Source organism: Cherax quadricarinatus, chromosome 66 (assembly GCF_038502225.1).
Source record: "Cherax quadricarinatus isolate ZL_2023a chromosome 66, ASM3850222v1, whole genome shotgun sequence".
Classification (NCBI taxonomy): domain Eukaryota; kingdom Metazoa; phylum Arthropoda; class Malacostraca; order Decapoda; family Parastacidae; genus Cherax; species Cherax quadricarinatus.
This window is the reverse complement of record NC_091357.1, coordinates 14,900,557-14,919,024: the sequence shown is the minus strand read 5'-3', so window position 1 is coordinate 14,919,024 and position 18,468 is coordinate 14,900,557. Positions and strand designations below refer to the sequence as shown.

General features: G+C 38.1%; 2 protein-coding genes across 10 annotated transcripts in view; one reads left to right on the top strand and one right to left on the bottom strand.

Annotated features, from left to right (window-relative positions):
- The window catches only part of LOC128704107 (zinc finger protein 99-like), a 137,185-nt gene extending 135,226 nt beyond the window's left edge, over nt 1-1,959 (top strand). For all 8 annotated transcript variants that reach the window (XR_011393863.1, XR_011393861.1, XR_011393857.1 and 5 more), the window contains exon 4: nt 1,819-1,959. The gene's annotated coding sequence lies outside the window, so the exon portion shown is untranslated. The remainder of the gene's footprint in view (nt 1-1,818) is intronic.
- LOC128704108 (uncharacterized) overlaps nt 1-18,468 on the bottom strand; it is a 474,983-nt gene that overhangs the window by 25,117 nt on the left and 431,398 nt on the right. The window contains exons 6-9 of one of the 2 annotated variants that reach the window (XM_070099111.1): nt 17,347-18,468; nt 17,158-17,240; nt 5,465-5,577; nt 1,567-2,003 (exon numbers count right to left, since the gene is read on the bottom strand). The exon at nt 17,347-18,468 is cut by the window's right edge and continues 3,505 nt beyond it. In XM_070099111.1, the coding sequence (XP_069955212.1) occupies nt 1,586-2,003; nt 5,465-5,577; nt 17,158-17,240; nt 17,347-18,468 (1,736 nt within the window). In that variant the 3' untranslated portion in view covers nt 1,567-1,585. Of the gene's footprint in view, nt 1-1,566; nt 2,004-5,464; nt 5,578-17,157; nt 17,241-17,346 lie in introns of those variants that run through there. The other variant, XR_011393856.1, reaches the window with a different exon arrangement.

Genomic DNA, 18,468 nt, shown 5'->3' with positions numbered 1-18,468 from the left:
TTCTGTTTGTAATCTGAAATGTCCATATTATGTAAAGTGGGGCCCTCCTGCACGCGAGTTTCATAGGATAGCCTAGGGAAGTCAGGAAGAGTGACTTATCGCCTCTGTGGTCCTAGTGTTAAGAAACAGTGCATTTGTCATGGAGCAGGATAAGCAAATATGTGGGTAGTAGGTAAATACGTAGATATCTGTGTAGAGTCCTTTCTCTGCTGGCACTTCTGGAACATTCTCTGATGTATGATAGTATAGGTTGACAACTAGTGAATCTGAATAATATTGCAATGGTACATAAAGCTTGAGCTTGGAGGTTTATTAACCGCTTAGGTAAAATGATTCCATATGGCAATAGATTAGATGATGTTAATCAGATGCAGTTTTGGGCTGACTACTGCATTTCCTTAATATTCTGCAACTTGCTTTCTGTAAACCTCTGAAGTCCTCCATCTCCCCTTACCATGGAAGTGTGTGAGGGGACGGAAGGAGGTGGGTGTTTGGATCAGTGAAGGACCTCACTCTGTGTCATGGGATGCCATTTATGCCGTCTACAATTCCTCAGAGAATTTTCCCTCCTGTTGCTGTCTGGCAACACTGCGTAACTCCTGATGATGCATGAAGGTGCAAAAAATCCATCCCCATGTGTCTTGTTCTGCATTATATATACATTTTATATATACTGTATAGATATAATATATATTTTATATACATACACGCCTCATACATTTCTGGAATAAGAAGGGTCATGCCACATTAAGATTATAATGATGAAGCAATCACAGGTTCTTCAGGACTAGCAGTTACAGTGCAGCAAATTAAACAAGTTATAATAGTCACAATATCAATTAGACAAATGATTATCAGTCTGTTACATGAATTACTCTAAACATTGATATGTATTTGCTCTACAAAAATTTAGAAAACTGAATTTTCATAAAAGAGCATACTTTCATTTATTCACTTTATTTTTAGTTAAAAATTAATTTACTAGATATAGTAAGGTTACTGACGATAACAGTGTATAATGTGAGTAACTCTGTTATTCATTAAGCTTAAGAGCTTAGAGATATTTATTAAAGAAAGGTAATTTAGCAGAACGTAAAGACTTTTACTAGGGTCATTATCAAGTCAGCATTATATGTATGTATTGTGAAGCCTGTGATGTGATTAATTAAAACCATAATTTTAGATGTACAGTGGTACCTCGGTATACGAACAGCTCAACACTCAAACAATTATGTAAGTGCTTTTGTAAGTGTTTTTTTGGGGGGTCTGAAACGGATTAATCTAATTTACATTATTCCTTATGGGAACCAATTCGTTCGGTATTGACACTCGAACAGTCTTCTGGAACGAATTAAGTTTGTATCCCGAGGTACCACTGTAATTAAAACTAAATTATTTTATAAAAAATACTAATGAGCCTGATACTAAAAATAGTAATTTAGAACCTCGCATACACTGTTCAATCTTTAAACTCAAGAATTATTTTTTATGATCTGCAATGATCAATAATGCATTTGCACATTCTTCCAAGGAATTAAATTCAGTTTAATAAAGATGTTAACTTACAGAGTGATCAGTGGTGATGTCACCTGACCCTTCTTGATCTGTTTCTTGATGGTGCCACAGCAGCAGCACATGGGGCAGGATAAAGGTCTTGGGGAGGTAGGGAAGATTCACGAACAAGTAATGCTGTAGTTAGGGTCAAACCTTTTACTTTACTCGTCAATCTCTTCCTACTTTCTCCTGATGTGGCTTGCTTCACAGAGGCTATGTTCATGTGCTGGCCCTTTAAGGCTGACTTTGCTTGTTTGTTTACAGATCTGTGTTTTGGTCCACTACCCAGTCCAATGATTGGTCCATCCACAACGATGTTCAGGGTGGTTGGGGAGTCTACGTATGTTTTGCTTCTCCTAAGCTGTGGGGCTTGATAAGTTTGACAATGAGTGGTATTATCCTTAACAGCTTCAGCTATGGCTTTGTCCAAAGCATTTCTCCCTCTCACACTGAAAATAAAAATATGAATTGAAATAATCATGTTTAGATACCTTATACAACAGTTAATCAATCAATGATCAGTGCTTCACCACACAATATTTAAATTTCTTTGAGAATTTTCATTAATATATGTACAAGGACAACTGTATTCTTTATATTAATTACAAATAACTTTTTACTATCAATCTTCCAAGTTAGTTAATATATTTTTTATTTATTAAAGCATGTCAACTATATCTCTTTTGGTAATTATTAATGAAAATATTACATACTGTATATCATTCTTTCCCTCCTGGAGGAAAGACAAGCACAGCATACACACTCTCATTTCCTGGTGGACTGACAGGTTGGCAACATAGACAAGAAGCATCGACAGGAAGCATCAAGTAAATTGTTAAATGCAGCTGCAGCATACTGAACTATTATTAAAGTACTGTATGGTGATTTCCAATTTACAACTGTGTGCATAACATAATTTTAAATAACTACTGAAAGAAAACCTAGGTACCTTCTTAACAACCACTTTCCATTTACAACCAGATTCTTGGTTACTATGGTTCACTTCAGCTTTCAAACCAATCTGCTGGCACATCCACTTGCAAATATCTGATATTCAATCTATCGTTGCCTAGACTTCGTTACCATCATCACCTTGTGCTTTTCTACATTCACTTTTAACTTCCTTTTACATGCCCTCTCAAATTCATCCACTGTTGTAATCTGTCTTCAGAATCCCCTACAAGAAATGGGGTTATCAGTAAAAAGCAACTGGGATAACTCCCACTTTGCATCAGATCCAATATTTTTCAATCCCACACCCCTTCCCAGCATCTACGCAGTTTCTTCTTTCACAACCCCATCCATAAATATGCTAAACTACTTTGGTGATAATCACATGTCCCAGTCTAAGTCCTACTTTCACTAGCAAATAGTCTCTTTCCTCCTTCCTACATACCCTAACCTGAACCTCACCCTCTGCATAAAAACTCAACTGCTATTGGTAACCTACATCCTGTTTCATACATTTCTGACATGGTTCCCCAATCCACCCTATCATATGCCTTTTCTAAATCCATATATGCAACAAACTCCTTACTCTTATCTCAGTACTGCTCACTTCTTGTGTGCTGTTTCAATGTAAACACTACCTTCTTAATGTAACTACTACCTGCTCTGCTATTCTATTTTTTGTCTTACCCTAACCCTTTCAAATAATAATTCTTATCCCCCTATAATTCTTGCATTTTCTCTTGATCTCCTTTTTCCCTAAATAAGGGAATTATGCATGCAAGGGCAGCTGCAAAAGGAGGGGCATCATAACCTATCCCTTTCCCCCCCCCCTCTTTCCCAAGAGAAAAAATCTAGGGAAGTAGGCCCCACAATCATGACCCTAAGCAAGGTGTCCCTCAGACATGCTCCAAACATAACCTGGGACAGAAACAAAGCACTGAGAACAATGGTGTTTATAACAAATAGAGGTAAATGGACACAGTAGGACCTGATGCATCAGAACCCAGGTGTTGGTCAGTGCCATCCCCAGATACAGCAAAATGCTAATGAACTTAACTAGGATGCTTGAAACCACAGACAGGACAAGAAGATAAGCATTGTTCATTTATGCCATCTACATGAGCACTGTATAGGCGCCCTTCATTTTTTGTAGGTTTGCTTCAGTTTATGCAATGTCCTGTTTCTATCAGTAATTCTGTATATGTGATATACATTTGCTGTAATTATTTAATCAGTATGGTTCACAAAGTGTACTGATTTTTATGTGGCATTAAGTTTTTTAGGTCTAATTGAGCTTAGTACAACTGCTATGGTTTTGGAATACATCTACAGCATAATATGGGAGGCACCAGTACAGAACTAGTATATCCTTTTCTACCTGGAGACAAATGTGCCCCAAGGCAAGGTCATAGAAGAACCAACTGGAATGTTCCAAGCAAATGTGGGGTCAAGCATCACCTGCACTTTTAAGCTGGGCTAATAAAACAGGAAAACAAAAAACTATAGGTCAGGATCCTATTCAAGGAGGAGATTGATGGAGAAAGCACCCTTGAAAATGAGAGACTATGGGGGCCAAGCTTCAATATGGAAAGTTAAGAGTTGGGGGCTGTGATGTGACTCCTGCAACAAAACTAAGTGAATACAAAACCTAGAAAAATAGACAAATATGAGATGACTAAAAATGTTGAGATATGGCATATGTAATAATGATGATATTTAGAAAAGAACAGGGTGTGATTACATCTTGAAACACACTCCGATATCATGTTTGTGAAAAACGGGAGAACAGCTGTGATACCTTAAGACCAGTATTCAGGTTTCTATCTGTTTGTGACTGCAGTATCTAGTGCTAATTCCCCAATACCTTCATACCCTATTTCTGTTAGGGGACTGTCTAGTCAAGAGGTTATGGGGATGGTTGTGGAGGCCTTTGCAAGATCAGGGAAAGTGGCTAAGAAGAGGACTTTGAGCAAGGCTCTGGTTGGTTGCAGAACTAGAGCCTGTGTGTGAAGACTTGGTGGCCAGACTCTGTCAGAGAGAGCCGAGGCTCTGTGTCAGATCTTGAGACCTGTGGCTAGGAATTTGGCTAAGCCTTTTAGGAGTGATCTACTAAGGACTATACTGTAAGTGAATACGTATTTCAATTTGGTTCAATTTACTGTATTGTCCTATCTTAATTATCTTATATTTCCCCCAGTTATCTTAATATCAGATCCCTTTCCCTCTGACCAAGTGTATCACTGTAATAAGTATTAATAAATTATAATTAAGGGCAATAATGTATTCACTTTCTCCATGTTTAGTTTATTCTTAGTAAGATTGACTATTATTTAAGTGGTAAAATAAAAATTAATTGGAAGTGAGTATAAATTTCCTAATAGTGTGTAGTGAGGTGAGATGGTGTCCACACTGGTTCACCTGATTACTTACCATATTGAGGGTAAAAAGTGTTCACTTTATTCACCCATGATATGACAAGGATGATGAGTTTTTTAAGAGCCTAGACAAGTGAAGTAAAGGTTATAAAGAGTGATCCCTTCAAAGGAGGCTCCTTGATGCCAGTAAAGGGCTCTTGATCCAAGGAATTTGTACCTACCTTTCCCTTCCTTGGATAAGACCTAAATGCTGCTCATTCTCCCGACTTGTTGAAAAAAAAAAATTGTGGAAAAAGTGGAAGATATCCACCATTTTGGAAGAGAAATGTGATCAAGTGCACAAAGGAAAGGATTAACAGGCACACTTGAGGAATAGTTCTAAACAATTGCAAGTTTTGACAGGATGTGGTTGAAGTCTTTCTTCTACACCCTAGGAAATTCTGACAAAGGAACAGAGCATCAATCACATGCATATAGACAGAAGTCTAGTACTCGACAGACAATAAATAGTAATGAACAATGTGGAACATGTTGCAAAATAAACATTCCTCAAGAAGAACGATCAGTGCAGTAGTTATTCTTACCTGCGTCGCATGGGCACTCTGGGTGGGACGATGGGGAATGTGGACAGGACGGAATGTTTCACAGTGTCCACCCTATGATCCCCGTACCACTGCACCACACACTCACCACCAACCTGTTGGACAAATACAGGTTACAATGTGACTAGTTAACAAATTGTTTTCCCTTCTTTAAAACTTGTTCATATTTAAAATTCACATACACTCAAAATGATAATTTTGATTCAAATGTACCAATATAATACAGGATGATATACTCCTTTTTGTCCCTGGCATTTTTATTTTTAAATAAGAATAATGCTAAAAAGACAATCAAATTGTACAATAAATGGCGCTGATGCACAATGTCATATTAAGATTCACCCAGAATTAGTCTATTCTGAATTAATTAACTAAATTTCTAATTTGAGAAATTAGCATATTACAGAGTATGGGGACATAACTAAAATATAATGAAAAAATGCACAAGTATAAGGTACTGCCAAATCTGAAAAAAGCATACAAATTAATATCTTGTATACAGTATCACGTTGCCAAGTGAGTACAATGGTAGTAAAGATCTCAAAAACAAAACAAAAAGTCAAGCATTCACAAAACTTCATCAGATATGTTGTATTATTATTGTAATGGGAAGTGCTATACCTGTTTCATTTGATATAATCTTCTAGAAACAGTACTTAAAGGTTTGCATATAAAAAATCATTTGATACAAACATAATAGGCATTGGTTTCTGAAACAAGTTGTGTGCCTGAACCTAAGTGTAACTACCAACTCCAGATTAAATTTGTTAAGTAACTTGGAGGACAGAGGTGGTCTATGAACCTCAATGTTATTCGAAGTCCAGCCACATGACACTGTTACATTCACCTTCCAATTTGCCTTCCTGGATGGAAATCCTGAATATAATTCACAATGAGTAGCAAGAGTTCTCCCATCTAAGCTGTGATGCTTGCACTGGACTGCATACTACTAGTACCAATAACCTAAATGATCAGGCCATCAATCAGGAAACCTGGTACAGGACTGGGCTGTAGTGGTAACAATGTATGGAAATTTTGATAAGCACCAAAAGTGAAGAGCTCAAAGAAAGGGAGGATGAGGAAGAAGATGAACAGAAATGCATACAAATAAATGTCCAATATAAGGTGAAACAACTTACTGACTAAGATATAAGATATACTGGAGACCAATTGGGCATCTTCAAACATGTGAGAGCACCACAATACAAGTCAGGCCACCACTTAAAAAATAAACTCTTCCAAACCTTCACTTGTGCTTAAACACAGGCATATGAAGGCCTCATTATTGCCCAGGGCAAATTTTACAGGAAGATCTACACCTCTCAGGCTTTACTGGCACAATACAGATCATATAGCCATCACTCCCCTCCAAGAAATGATAATTTCACATCATCAAATTCTCAAGTTGTGAAGTGACTACTGGACCATCTGCACCCACCAGTGCAGAGACTCACCGGTGCAGAGACCCACCGGTTGAGACCCACCAGTGCAGAGACTCACCGGTGCAGAGACTCACCGGTTGAGACCCACCAGTGCAGAGACTCATTGGTGTAGAGACCCACCGGTGCAGAGACCCACTGGTTGAGACCCACCAGTGCAGAGACTCACCGGTGCAGAGACCCACCGGTTGAGACCCACCAGTGCAGAGACTCATTGGTGCAGAGACTCACCGGTGCAGAGACCCACCGGTTGAGACCCACCAGTGCAGAGACTCACCGGTGCAGAGACTCACCGGTTGAGACCCACCAGTGCAGAGACTCATTGGTGTAGAGACCCACCAGTGCAGAGACAACCTGCTTGTGATAAGACTAGAAAGGAAAGAATGACAGCTCTAATGCATGTTATCTCCATTGTTGCAATACTGACTATTGCTGCAAGGTGGTCATCAGTCATTGCAGTTCTAAGTTTTCAATTATTCAGTTCTATCAGAGAAAATGTCTGCTCACAAGGCCTGGTCATGAAGATGTCTGCTCACAAGGCCTGGTCATGAAGATGTCTGCTCACAAGGCCTGGTCATGAAGATGTCTGCTCACAAGGCCTGGTCATGAAGATGTCTGCTCACAAGGCCTGGTCATGAAAATGGCTGCTCTCAAAGCCTGATCATGGACTGGGCCATAGGAGCATTGACCCTTGGAACACTCTCCAGGTATACATATGTATGTTGGCCCAAATATTTCAAACATCCTTCGAGCATGAGCTTTTAATTTTGGAAATGCTCACAAACTGAGAAGCATCAGTGGCTTAAATTGTCCCAAAAGCAATGGATCATATTGCAGGTCGATATGCCTAAGTTGAAGGTCAACTGGGGCTTTATCAACATCAACTGAGATGGGAGTGGCAATTCTAAACATATGTTCAACATTTTGAAATCTTGAAATTGCTATGTATATTCGGAATGCAAGTCAAGTAGTAACAGACTATTTTTTAAGGTTTTCCCTTATAAACAGTGTAGCTGAAAGTGAGCTGCTTATTTTTACCTGATATAAATGAAGGAATTTTGTTATAAATGTCAGGACATTGTAATACAGTATACCTCATGTGAATAGAATTCTTTTCCTTGCAGTTTTGAAATGATAGCTCATGTGGTCCATGATAATGACCAATGCAAAAATCAGAGAGCCAATTCACATCATTCATCTGTGGGAAATCAAGCTAAAATACACATCTAATCTAAAAGGTTACATTAAATGCATCAAGAGTTGCCAGATCTTCTGCTGTGACTTCCCAAAAGTCCTTCCTCGTTACTACAAAACCAAACTGAAGTGAATTCTTTCTGAAGTTGGAGATACAGTACATTAATTTTTTTTTAAATTGCTAGACAGTGATAAGCTGGATAAAATTCCTTAATGGACCAGATGTGGCCCACAAGATATATTTTTCTTACCCTTGGTATATGCATTTGCTAAGTGACTATACCTGTACAGTATTAAATGATAATTTTCCAACTTTTATCATTTTACTATTATTGAAGAGGGAAGAAAAGGAGGAGCGAATGGATGACGAAAAAATGATTGAAGGGGAAATGAAAAAGTGGATAGTCATAAGGTGAAACAAGGGACAGAGGATATATTATTATAAGCATTGAGAAGAGCTCAACCTAGAAGGGTTATATAATACCTAGGAAGTGGGAGGTTAAGTTTGATTCCAAGGGAAGGATAACTCCAGTTCTCTAGATAAAGAACCCTTCAGCAGCATCAAGGGAGGTGGTATAAAGGATATGGAGGGGAAAAGGATGATGATAGGAATAGTGAAGCATAGAGAGGGGTAAGATACAAAATAAATATGGCCAGTGAAGGAGCGAGTTTGTAAACAAGAGTTAGAGTGAAAGATTAATTCATTCAAATTTACCATTGATGATGTACAATTTGTTCATTTGTCAGACTAGCATTATAATTCAGTAATATTCTATAAACTGTACATAAATTTTAAGAGTTAAATACAAATTTAATAATATTAATGTTAAACTGATTTACAAATAAAAATGCACTGTATGTGACTAAGAGTATTTTGCAAGTATAATGACAACTGTTACTGTAGCTTTAATATGAATAAAGGTAATAAGCAGTAGTAGTATACAAGCAGCAGGAGTCCCAGTAGCACACTGCACCACCACCAAGAGTCCTGCTTAGTGTTTAGAGAGTGCAACTCACCACACATTCACAGGTTTGTGCCCAATTTTTCATATTTGCATTTTAACTCCATGTAAGGTATAGGCAGGAATCTTGCATGAATAATGTGATAATACCATTGAATAATTTTCCCATTAAACCAACTATTAATGATGAAACTTACGAAGTCATAATACATATATGAGAGACAGACCTCTAGACAGTGTAAATATAGTCATCACCAGATCAAGTTTATATTTAAATATGAAAGTTACCAAGTATCAGTATGAAAGGAAAGCATATGTAGAATGTTCTTGTTATGTAATTTATAAAATTTGTGGGAAGTCCAAGTACACTACAAGATAGGGCTAAATAGTAAGAAATAAAGCCTTAAAGGATAGAGATAGTGAAGGTAGTAAAAAAAAAAAAAAGGTACTGTATTATGAGGACTAAAAATTCAGCTACTTAATTATCCATTATATATCATAATGCTAACTTCTAATGTCTTGTACAATAGGAGAGAGGATCAAAGTACTGACTGCAGTCCAGCAGCAAGGGAGGTAAACCTGAAATTGTTGGGAATTTTATTTTATTTTTTTTTTTTTGAAGATTTCTAAACCTAGGGAGGTCCAAGATACGAGTTCCAGTGAATGCCACCATATAATAATTTACCATTATCCCATTATTCACAGAAATCCAAAATGGTTGCCATAAAAATGGGTATACTTTGTATCTTTCTGGACAAAACTTTGCTTCTAATATGAATTTTTATATGTTTCAAGCAGTGAAATCTGTTTTGCCATCCAAGGAATTAATTTTTGACCACTGCAAGTTCATCAGGAGGAGTTGCAATGGATGTGGCTGCTGGAGTATTCTCCATTTATAATTTGTAGTAGGATGGTAGACAGCAACCACCTGGGGAGGTACTACCAACCTGCCAAGTAAGTGTGAAACAGAAGCCAGTACAGTGGACCCTCGGATTTCGTAGTCATTGGATTTTGTAATACTATTTGGAAATAGTAATGTTTTTTCATCAAAATATTGGCTTGGTGAAAGTCATTTAGCTTGGTAATAGTCAGTCATCCCAAACGCATCTGAGCGGCCCAACACACCATTTACAGTCAGTGTGTCATTGTTTATCAGTCAGTGAGCACGATCTCACGTTCATACGATAGATTTTGTAATATTCCATTCGTTTTAGTGCTTGCAACTGCTAAATAAGCCACCATGGGCCAAAAGAAAGCTCCTAGTGCCAGCCCTTTGGGGAAGAAGGCGATAAACACAATAGAATTCAAGAAAGAGCACACCAACCAGGGTACTTCCACACACACCAGACAAGGCACTTCCCCACACACCAGCCAGGGTACTTCCCCACACACCAGCCAGGGTACTTCCCCACACACCAGCCAGGGTACTTCCCCACACACCAGCCAGGGTACTTCCCCACACACCAGCCAGGGTACTTCCCCACACACCCAATTTGGTCTGAGTGAGACTTGCGCATGAGTGAATAGAATTATCAAAGCTTATTGCTTGGGAAGCATTGAAAATTGGGTTGGGCAAATACGATTCTGTTAGTGGGATGGTTTGTGAAGGACCTGCCTAGTATGGGCCAACAGGCCTGCTGCAGTGTTCCTGCTTTTTAATGTTCACCAGCTGAGGAAATTGCTTCAGAGGAGAAAGAGAGAGGGAAGAAGGTGCCTTCTTGAAAGTTTAAGGACATTTGTGCAAAGTGGAGTGAAGTGCAAACATTTGTGGGGGAACATCACCCTAACCCTCTCCCCTCCTCCCATCTTCCATATACCATCAAGAATCTTCAATAAAGGTAAGTGTGATACTATTGTTTTATACTTGATTTCTCATTCTTTTCTGTATGTAGATCTATATTTAATCTATAAAAAAAATAATTTTTGTTAATACTTTTGGGTGTCTGGAATGGATTAATTGGATTTACGTTATTTCTTATGGGAAAAATTAATTCAGAAATCGTCAGATTCGTGTTTAGTCACTCTCCGTAATGCATTAATCACAATACCGGGGGTCCACTGTAATTGTTTTACATGATGTTAGGATTGCTTGTGTCTTTTTTTCTGTCTCATAAACATGTAAGATTTCAGGTACGTCTTGCTACTTCTACTTACACTTAGGTCACACTACACATGCCCCTCTGGGTTTTCTTCTATTTTCTTACTAGCTCTTGTTCTTGTTTATTTCCGCTTATCTCGATGGGAAAGTGGAATAGAATTCTTCCTCTGTAAGCCATGCATTTTGTAAGAGGTGACTAAAATGCCAGGAGCAAGGGGCTAGTAACCCTTTTTCCTGTATATATTACTAAAGTTAAAAAGAGAACTTTTGTTTTTCTTTTTAGGCCACCCTACTTTGGTGGGATATGGCCGGTTTGTTGAAAAAAAAAAAATCATAAATTTAAATCTTCAGACCAGATAGACAAATAGGTTATAAACTAGGAAATCCTTATGGCCCTATATGTTACAATGTTACTAAAATGCACAGGTAACAATATATTTGTATGTTACAATATGTTACCAAAATGCACAGGTAACAATATATTTGTATGTTACAATATGTTACCAAAATGCACAGTTAACAATATGCAGTAGGACCCCTGTATCCGTGGGGCATACGTTCCAAGGGCCTGCCATGGACAATAGCAAACCCTGTATATAAGTCCTATTATAAAAATTGATAAATTATGCACAGTAAGTGGAGAATTATCACTTTTTCACTGATGAGAAACACTTCACAGCTTCTCTTAGGCTCTAAAGAATTGTCAGCTTTTATACTTTTGAGCTTTGAGGCCATTATTATGCAAAATTAGTTTTTCTGGACCACGGTAAACCATGGATAACTGAAACCACGGATACCAAATCAGTGGATATAGGGGTTCTCCTGTATTACAATAACAAAAGACTATAATATATGAAGTGTCAGCAAGAAAAAAATGTAAATGCCAGTTTTAACCCTTTCAGTGGCCATCAGGTCACTCAGATAAGCTGTGAGTGGTAAATTATGCCCTAGATTATAAGAGCATGGGTCTGTGTGCAGTGTGTGTACAGTATAAAAAAAAAAAATCCTTCCTCACACAATGCATGATGGGAAAACAAAACTCTGACTGTGTGAATATGTTATCAAGCCATAATATTCAGTGTGTAAATTAATTTAACTTTTATTAAGAATGTTTACACAATATTTTACATTCAGTATTGTTCATGTTTCATACAAATATTAGCAAGCTATGTTTAAATCAAATTTTTTAACACCGGCCGTCTCCCACCGAGGCAGGTAAAGCTTTTCTTTTTATTACATTCAGTAATTCACATAAAAGTAGGGGATACTAGTCCCTTGCTACCAGCATTTTAGTCGCCTCTTAAAATATGCATGATTACAGAGAAAAAAATTCTTCTCTGCTTTCTCCTGGAGGTGGACAGATAAGAGGTGGCTAAAACGCTGGGAGCAAGGGGCTAGTAACCCCTTCTCTCTTGGTGGGAGACAGCCAATGTTAAAATTTTTTATTTAAACAAAGCTTTTGTTTTTCCTTTTGGGCCACCGTGGCTCGGTGGGATACGGCTGGTTTGTTGAAAAAAAACTTATTTATATTTGCATCAAACAGGAACAGTACTGAATGTAAAATAGTGTAAATATTCTTAATAAAAATAAAATTATATTAGACACTGAATATTATGGCTCAGGATCATACCTGGAGTTTACCTGGAGAGAGTTCCGGGGGTCAACGCCCCCGCGGCCCGGTCTGTGACCAGGCCTCCTTAGGTCAGTGTCCCAGGATGCAACCCACACCAGTCGACTAACACCCAGGTACCCATTTTACTGATGGGGAACATAGACAACAGGTTGAAAGAAACACGTCCAATGTTTCTACTCTGGCTGGGAATCGAACCCAGGCCCTCACCATGTGAAGCGAGAGCGTTAACCACCAGGCCACCAGAGCCCCCAATTACAGTATAACATAAATGTCTATGGGAAAACTGGTTTGAGTTTTAAATAACTGACTTGCAAACAAGTTTCAAAAATGCATTATTCAAAACTGAGAGACCTAGTGTATTTCTATTTCAACTAGTTTTACAGTCAATTAATTTTTATAATTTTATATGATCTCTATTTGTTTTGAAAACAAATTACAAATTCATTAACAATTTTGAAAAATTTGCAACATTTTTTAATATGTAAATTATCCAGTTTGAATGCATATGCACTGCAAATACAACAGTTTTATTTTTCTGATTGCAACTTAAAAATCCTGATGAATTTGTAATGGTTAAAAATTAAATCCTTGGATGGGAAAATATTTGGACCATCTGAAAAAATTCACATTAGAAGCGAAGAGATGGCCATAAAGACAGACATGTATATACCCATCTTTGTGGCAGTCATCTGGATTTCTGTGAATTCTGCACAATGTTCAGTGTTGCTATTTGATGACCTTCATCAGATCCTGTATCAGGGACTCCTAAGGATAATAAATCTGCAAAAACATTAGACTACCAATAATTTCAGGTTCACTGATAAACTGATACAGTGTGTGCCAGATTAAAGGCAACGCCAACACACCCATTATATGACTATCATATCTGATCACATGTTCATAAACTCGTGTACATAAAAGGCGACTAAAATGCCGGGAGCAAAGGGCTAGTAACCCTTTTTCCTGTATACTTTACTAAAGTTAAAAAGAGAAACTTTTGTTTATCTCTTTTAGGCCACCCTGCTTCAGTGGAATATGGCTGGTTTGTTGAAAGAAGATAAGTGTGAATAAACAGTTTCATATTAGGTGTTTGGTGTACTAATTTCTTGTAACAAATGCAGGCATTTTATCAAGATTGAAGAAGCAATGCAAGGCAGAGACAAGAAAAATTATCTCTGAAATTTACATAAACATTGTACTGTGAACATACACAGTGTTCCTGTTATTGTGTATCAATTAAAAAACAAACACATTTTCAAATGTGAAATGGTACTTCAGTGAAAGAGAATGCTAAAATTAACCTGCATGTAAGATTTATTCTTGAGTAAACATGACTGGTAGAAAAGGTAGTACATATTTTAATTAAGTGATTAAAAATAACACAAAAGATACTGTTCTAATAATGAACTATGGTATGCAGAAACTTCTCAAAGACTAAAAGTTTCACACAAAATTTAATGACCTATTATTACAGTTGTGTGCAAATCATTTTTGGTACTGCTGCACAAAACTTGCATCTCAAACATAATACAGGTTGACTATCACTAATCCAACATCATCAGGACCTGTATGGTGCCAGATTAGTGATTTGGCCAGATTACAAAGTGGTTAGAATACACTTAACCCAATGGCAATATTTATGCATCGGCGGTTTCACCCATTTTACACACTATTTTTAGCCCATTCCACTGTTCCAATCAACCAAACTCGGCTATTTTGCTAGTATTCCTTCTATTCTGTTGACTGAGTACAAGAAACTGCCCATTTACCTATTTCAACTACCCAATAAAGTGATCATAAATCAGTAATTTGGCAAATTTCACACAAATTTCATGAAATGCCAATTTCAAAACAGGGTCCAGAATAAACAATGCAGACATTTCTGGCACTAAAATAACATTTTCTCTGTTCATTAGTCATGTCTCCAGGACCACCTGCTTTCCATTTTGAATTTTTTATTCACACAAAAAATAGAAGATTTACTGTTATGCAGACTAGTGCATTATTGTAATAACTGTATAAATAACGTCAACCCATTCATGACTGTGTATCAGACCTGCCAATTGAACACATACTGGACAGTGATGTCATCTGTTTACTCCTGAACATTAGCAAAAATCAAACATTTCCACTAATTTGAGCAAAATTTGAAGGTACTTTCCGTCTTGAAATCAATCAAAATCATCTCTATTTCTGTAATATATCTTCCATTCTATCAAATGAAGCCAAAAAACGAGAATATAACCATAAAAATCATATGAAAATACACCGCAAAGTTGTTTTACACTCAAAACGAGGTCGCAGTTTTTTCTCATGCACTGCATGCTGCAGGTTTTTATATAGTACACACTTACCTCACAGACCTATTCTTTCATATGCAGGCCCAAATTTACTGGCCACAGCTTATCTGAGTGTGCTGAGCTCATGGCGTCATACTATGGGACCGACAGTGGCTTCAAAGCCACCCTATCTTTTATGGATAATGTACGGTGTTTGTGTTTTGCACATCGAGAAGCATTTCCTTTATTCATTGGACCCATGGCTAGGGCTAAAAGTGAGCAGGTTATAACAACAAATGGAGAAAAACAAACTGGAATGGCTTATGCAGCATGTAGCACCACCAAAGAGTAGTGGCAGGTTGGTGCACCGACCCTGGAAATTTGAAATTATGCTAGCTGAAATTAGTGCCGGATTACTGATGGAATCGGATTAGTGATGACCGACCTGTACCATATAATATTCTAAAGTTAGTCATTCACTCTGCTTCTCTAGTCAACCCTGCTAACTTAGTAATCAAACACAACTATTGATTATTTAATGTATAGTATCACTATTGTCATTGGTATCATGCACTGATTTATGGTACAGTCATCTATAATATATTAGAAATGTCTCCTTAGTACACAAATGCCCATTCCTGTTCATACATATACAGTTGTCCCTCCAGAGAGGTTTGGGTAATATATGCACATCCAATGATAATTGCAGAGCATGACCCATTCAGGTTTAGCACTTTCTTGTGAAAATAATATAAATAATAACACTTGCAGAGTATAACATTTGAATGTGCTATTTACTGATTATTCATAAGAGTAAAAAAAAAATTGCTTCAGTGGGCTGGGTACACAAATGTGCTTCAAACAAAAATGATATTCGTCATATGGCATATATAAAATTAAAAAGAAAAGCTTGCAATGCCACACTCAATTCCCCAATAGTAAAAATACTTTTATTAAATAAATAATTAAAGTTGTGATAACAAATATCAGACAACTATTCTGTTTTTTTTTTTTTTTTTTTTTTTTTTTTGCAAATACAGCCACTCCTCACTTAGTGACGTACTCGTTTACTGACGCCTTGGGCTTACGACGGGCTCTCAGACCAGTATTTATGCCTAATTAATGTATATTAAAGCTGATTTCCTCTATTCTGTTTATTTCAATTTTAGTCGCCTCTTACAACACGCATGGCTTACGGAGGAAGAATTCTGTTCCACTTCCCCATGGAGATAAGAGGAAATAAACAAGAATAAGAACCAGAAAGAAAATAGAAGAAAACCCAGAGGGGTGTGTATATATGTGCTTGTACATGTATATACAGTACACTACTGTATAAACATTTAAAAATATACCAGAAATGTTATAAATGGTGCAAAGGTGACATTAAAAGAGCACAGCAACACAGTAAATGACCATATGACCTATCTTTGAAATACTCATTTGTGCTTAATTGTTATTTGTTTACTATAATTTTTACCACTGAATATATCATTGCTTAGTTAATCTTAAGTTAATTTTAAGCCTGCCCATAATGCTCTGCATACAAGGGGCTTTTGGCATGTTACACTTAACCACTGTATTTCTTTGTACATCTATGTATCATGTCCAAATTAATAATAAATAAATAAATAAATATCAAAGTTGGTTGACACAAACCCACTACCATTAGAGTATGCTCCTCACTTAGTGACGAATTCATTTAACCATGTGGTCTCAGGAACGGAACTCCATCATTAAGTGAGGAGAGGCTGTACTGTAAGAGTCCATGTCAAGAATGCTTAACATGCAATATTAAAACAGTGAAAACTGAAAACCCCATACCTGAATGCCTGATGGTCGAATGTTACACAGAAGTATATTTAACCTTTAGGCAAGTAAGTCCATTAGGATGTACTTCAACAGTGAAAAGAAGGGAAAGACACACCTTTCATAAAATAGGTACGGAAGATAATGTTAGGTAGTGTTAAATTGGCTGTGATACATAAAGTGCTGAAAAATTGTATACTCAGTAGGTGGAACAAGATTGTGAAGAAAAATTTGGTGTGAGTTTGATCTATGTGGTGTAGTTACCTGGTTAAGCACCTGAGCCGGCCAGTAGTGGTGGCCCCTATGCGGCCCCCACACCACTCCGCGGCCGCACGTCACCGCCTCCTCTGGAACACAGCGGCACCGCGATAAGTGGCACTGGCCCCACACTGGCTCTGGCTCATCACTGGCACTACGTCAGACAAATCAGAAGCATTTTGGCACTAATATTACCTGAAGTGGATGCACTGTGTGGCTCCTCTGGGATGATACGCTTATTCTTGTCCGGGGAGTGTGGTGGAAGTGAAGGCGGAGGGTCAGTAGGGGGAGTAGCATCCTCATCGTGACGTGTCGTGGTGACCTCTGCACTCTGATGAGATGGGGAAGATGGTACTCCTGCTGCTGTACTCACACAGTCTGAACTGCTAACATCACTTTCTCCTAAGCCACCCGGTGTTTGTGTCGATACAGAGGAATGTGTACCACTCTCATCACCACTTTGAGTAGCAACAAGTGTAGTACGTTGCTGTACTATTGTAGTCTTATGCTGGACTACTGTAGTATTACTACTGCAGCCACTTCCACTTATCACCACAGGCTGACCATTCACATACTCTGAAGTCACTACTACAGATGGTGCTGTTCCTTGACCCATACACACTGCTTGGCCAGGACTAATGCTAGTTCCAGGAGCTGGGTAATTTGCTGTAGCTGCAGTAACAGGTAGAACATGAACACCTGCATTGCCTGTCAGCTGCGTTGTTGCTGGTGAAGGAGAAATGTTCACTACTTTGGCTCCATTGACAACAGCCGTAGTCTGAGGTACAGAAGGACGCACAGCAACCATAGCTGGCATGCCCCCTGCTGTTGGTCCTGGAGCCAGTGAGCCCACCATTCCACCAGCAGCACTAACAGCAGGTGATACACCAACTATATGGCCACCAGATAACTGTAACTGAACAGGATATGACATACCAGTGTTAGGATCCGTAGAAATAAAAGTACCATCTGCAAGTTGATTGATGACTACACCCTGAGCAGGTGCAGACCCAACAACTATAGCAGGTGGATTGTGTACTTGTACAGGTAAGTTAGGTAATGTGTTCCCAACCATCTGAACAACATTAATGGCACCTGTGCCTGGAGCAGTTGCTGCCTGCAGCATCTGCCCACCTCCCACCTGACTTGTGACAGTGGCTACTTGTGCCATCTGTCCAGCAGCAGCCATAGTACCCATTGTACCATATGGTGACACTTGAGTCATGTGTGGGCCATTCATTACCATATGCTGAGGAACTTTGTTGCCCATAATAATTGTTGGTACCAATCCTTGTTGATGCTGCTGCTGCGGTGAAG